General features: G+C 37.3%; 1 protein-coding gene across 2 annotated transcripts in view; it reads right to left on the bottom strand.

Annotated features, from left to right (window-relative positions):
• LOC112551649 overlaps positions 1-4,863 on the bottom strand; it is a 44,988-nt gene that overhangs the window by 4,059 nt on the left and 36,066 nt on the right. For both annotated transcript variants that reach the window (XM_025213598.1, XM_025213597.1), the window contains exon 2: positions 2,701-2,873. In XM_025213598.1, the coding sequence (XP_025069383.1) occupies positions 2,701-2,873 (173 nt within the window). The remainder of the gene's footprint in view (positions 1-2,700; positions 2,874-4,863) is intronic.

The following is a 4,863-nucleotide window of genomic DNA, read 5'->3' as shown; positions in this document are numbered from 1 at the left end:
GCCAAGAGGTGCTGGTCACATCAGTCCTTAACTGTAGCAATATCTGTTTTATTTCTGGGGTTCATTCAGAAAAGTAACAACTCTCATCTACATCATCATCATCATCATCGTCTTCATCATCATCCTCTATTGTTATTGATGTTGCTGTTGTAACACTTCAAAGCTCCAACTGAGAATCAGAACTCTTGTTCTTATAAGTACGGAATACATATATTATTAAAAACACAGCCTATGCCCTATAAAACTTATAGTCTAAACAAATTTTCATGGGAATCAAATAACCTGGAACTTCAAAGTTTTTTACGCTTCTGCATTGGTATAGATTTGACCCCTTATCTCTAGGCATGAATGGCTGTGGCCACTTACTGTAGCCATGACACCAAGTCTGGGCAAATTTGCTTAATAGGGAAACATACAGTATTTTTCATTGACTTAAATTAGTCTAGGGCACAGTCACACGTATCTGTAAGTATTATCATTTGAACCTATTGATTTCTACTGAATTCCCATAACCAGTGCAGTGCTTCCATTTAATTCTATATTCTATTAACCCTGGGTTTTCATTGTAGTATCTGTTCATCTTCTTATAATATTTAGAGAAATGACTCCTTATTCAAGAGACAATAGAATTGAAAGAGCTGTTGGTTAATTAAGGAGCCTTTCCTTTCATAATCTTAGCAACATGCCCACAGTTCAAAGATCATTCTACTTGTTGAGATAGCTGCCAAAATTATGGTGTGTCAGAACATTTTAGCATAAAATACAGTTCTGATCAAACACTTTGCCCTTCTACAGCATCTTTCATTCAAGAATCTCACAATGCTTTGCAAGCATTAGTGAATTAATTTGCACAGCCCCATTTACTTTCTACATTTACAGATAGGGAAAAGGAAGCACAAATCCAAACCAGTTCATCCAAGATCTCCTATAACACTGGCAGAACCAAGAACAGAACTGAAATCTCTTACATTTTACTACTTGACTTTAAATACTAACCTATGCTTTCTCTCTTGCAACACTCAGCATAGCAGCCACAACATTTTATTCTTTCCACTCTTAAACCAGCTGCTTTCTAAGTGCATTTTCAGATGAAGGTAGGAGGAGACACTAATAAAGGCCAGATTGGAAAATGACTTTAGTGAAACTACTTGTGCTGAGTAATGGCTCTCAACCTGTTGAGTGAAGAGGCTACAATATGGACCTATGTGGTAAGTTTGTAAATAAGTTCACTCAGTGACAAGACCTGAGACAGTAAACTAAGGAAATACCAAAATAAGCAAACCTGAGGTCAGATTTTCAAAATCACCCAAACACTATAGGAACCTGGCTCTTTTTTGAAAGTCATTGAGAAGCAGGTCCCTCATTGTAAAAGTCACTACTGAACATGGGCCCTAGACTTCCTAAGTCACCTAGGAGGTTTTGAACATTGCATTTATATCAAATAAATCATATACTGTGGATTTTGTTTTGCAGATGGATGGATTTGATAAATTGATCTTTTCCACACCTAATTATTCTGATTTTTTGGGGCCTTAGAGAAGTTGGAGTTTATTCAAACAGTGTTCTCTCTGCAAGGGGAAAGGAAAAGGAAAGAGGTGAAGCTCATGTGTCTTTATCACATGTGAATTTTTCATCCATGCAATGCAGTTCTGGACAAAGTACATGTCTCTGAACTCTTGCCCCATGATTCCAGAATGGGTCGGGACAAAGGAGGAAGTACTCAGCACGGCTAACTGGGAAAAAAAATGTGCCAGAATCTTTGAAGATCTCTGTTCTGAGAAAGTATGCTGCTGTGAGTGCCAAGCATCTCCATTCCCATAAGCATGGAGAGTGCTCCTTATTTCATAGAAATAATCTCCTGTATGACATTGACATTCATGGCATGTCTTAGGCCATGAACTTCTGGTCTTCCTCGTTAAAGAAAGCAATGAGAAGTAAATAAGTGGAGCAACTCTTTTCTATCATTCTTTTCTCTCTCCCACCCTCTCTCTTTCTTGTCAGCAAGGGACTGAACTGGATGACCTTGCAAGGTCTGTTCCAGCCTGCTTCCTATTTTTGCATGACAGAAAGCCAGGCTGTTGCCCAGCTAGGCACTAAGAACACCACATCTAGAACTACTGTTTGAATCCTGTGGGAGGAACAACTGTTGATGTTTCACAACCAGAGAGTAAAATTCCCTGCATCAGTGAGTTGTAGCTTTTGGAACCTCCTATCTCTCCCCTCATAAAAGAACATAGAAATGCAGAAGCTTGAAGTCAAATAATGAAATGCAATAGAGAATTAGTCTTAGTGACCTCTAACGGGAGTAGCTGGTGTTAGTACTTTGCAAAATCAAGTTCTAGGTGGTTGGATGCATGTAGAACCAAAGGACTCATAGCTTATCCTGCACTTAATTATTGTTGCCAGTTTATTTAAAACAATAATAAAAAAATATTGCCACAGTTGGCACAGTAAGATAGGACAGATGAGAAGGAAAAACCTTGATATGGGTTTGTTTTTTTAATGAAAGCAAAATGAATAGAAGTTTTCCCCAAAGAAATGGTGGAAGCGTCATCTTTTGAGACTTTGAAAGTAGTCTGGATAAAGCATTGGCTCCAAGACAGAATTAAAAAGTTGCAATTATTTGATTCTATGAATGAAGCAATAATAATTAATAAATATTCTATATACTTTGCTTGCTGGAGTTGTTTTTTTTCTTACCTGCGCAGGATGGGTAAAACAGCGGACTATGCAAAACAGGACCAAAACCAGTGTCAAAAGAAAGAAAGAAATCAAAATACAGACTATCCAATAGCATCTACAGTTCTTTTCTTTGGGACTCTTCTTCTCCAGGCAATTTGTTGTTTCCATGTTGCTTCTTGGAGTTGAGACAACTGAAAACAGAATAGGAGTAGCAGAATTTAAAAGGAAAAAAAACGACTATCAGAATTCCTGAGCTCCTCACACCAAGAATGAGCCAGCCCTGAGCAATGGAAAGCAGTATATGCTGGTGCTTTCCCTGACTAAAAGTGGGAGGAGCTCACATAGTGTTTCATGACTATTTATCTGCTAAAAAAATAATCAGCCAGTATTTCCCCATGAAACTGAAGTTCAGAGCGGAACTCTCATTTGGCTTGGTGCCTGAATCTGAAGCTCTGAAATGAAACTCCAGCACCACTGTGCTGTAAAAAAAAACAAAACAAAAAAAACCCTAGATCTGAGTTTACAAACCTCTTCAGCAGCCCAAGATGAAGAGCCCCGAGGCATGACGTGCATCAGTTCCAGCACTGACAACAGGCTGAACGTAACCTGATAGCTTTTTTTTTATTAGGAACATTTGTTTCCTATGACAGTGAGTGCTGGTATCTGGATTGAAACTGTTTCACACCTTCAGCATGAAAAAAATGAATGGCATTAACTGAAGGTGGGTTTCTAATCCTCTAAGGCAGTGTTTCCCAACCTTTTCCAGCCCAAGACACAGTTACTTAAATAAAAATTTCCGATGGCACACCTGTTAAGGCATTCCCCATCTCCATGCTTATGAGCTTATTGTAGCTCATTGCCACGGCAAAATTCTGCAGCAAAACCTGTTCATTTCTGATGGCATCCCATTGTTCCACAGCACACGGTTGGGAAACACTCCTTGAAAAAATTTGTGATTTATAAAGTAAAAGTGAAACTAGGTGGAAAGTCCATAGAAAAGAATGAGAACCTCCTTTCCAAAATCAATTAACAAAACTACATCTAAAAAGTTTGGGCATCCTTTTACTGGCGCTATAAAAAATGTATTTGTACTTGAAAGTGGAGACTTAACATATGCAGTTACCTGCTCTGACTTGCACAGTGGAGATGGTTAAAAGGGGGAAAACCAGAAAGTACCAAAACATTTTGAAATATGTAACTGGCTTTCAATTTGCAAAGATCAAAACTGATTTATTTTCCTGATTGCTCATAATATATTTTTCCATTTCAAAAACTTTTACATTTTCAAACATATTTTTGAATATTTTTTTATTTGAAGATAAAAGCGGAAATCATATTTTATGCATTTTTTCCAAAGGCAAAAGTAAGGGTGTGGGGCATGGAGAGATGGAAGGAAAACAAGGAGATAGAAAATAAGAAAAGAAAAATTAGCAACTGAAAAACAAAATGGGAATAATTTAAATAGTTAATCAAGATGATAAATTTTCACTTATATTTTTAAAAGCTTTTGACTTCCTTATAAGTAGAGGGAGGCATTTTTAAAAATATTTTCTTTATTTAAAAAAGACATTTTGGCAGAAAAATAATTAAAAAAATTAACCAAGTCCATTGCATCCATCTTCCCAACTAAGAAATAGGTGGACAGATTTTGCTTACAAGTTTTAGGCATCTATGCCTGCTATTTTCCCCCTGTGCTGCAGAAGTCTATGTTCCAGCTGCACCAATTTTCCAGCTGGAAATGCAGCAAAATTTCTGTATTTTGCATTGGTCTGGAGATGCGTTATAGATCACACAAATTTGCAGGTAAAAACAAAGAAATATTAAAGATGCTGCATTTAAAGGCCACTTAGCAATTCTCCTGCTTTTCACAAAATTTTCTTTGTAAGTGCAATTTCTGTTCCTGTTAAGGTCCTTAATGCTGCCAGAGATGGATTAAGCAGGTTACTGTAACTGAGAATCGCACTTGTTCATTCCTTTTGACAAGTACAGTTTGGTTTACAATGAAGTCCCAGACTCATTAGTCAATAGCAGAACTCCTATCAACTTCAGTGAGGCCAGGATTTCACCCTTAGATGCTTTTGAAAATCCCACCCAGAGATCTTAAGAACGTGTTTAAAGATAACTAAATTGTTAAGGGTTTTCCTGAATTGGAATGAAGGTCCCAGCCCTCTGAAGATTTAC

Source organism: Alligator sinensis, unplaced genomic scaffold (genome assembly GCF_000455745.1).
Source record: "Alligator sinensis unplaced genomic scaffold, ASM45574v1 scaffold48_1, whole genome shotgun sequence".
NCBI lineage: Eukaryota > Metazoa > Chordata > Crocodylia > Alligatoridae > Alligator > Alligator sinensis.
This window is presented reverse-complemented; position numbering and strand designations above follow the sequence as displayed.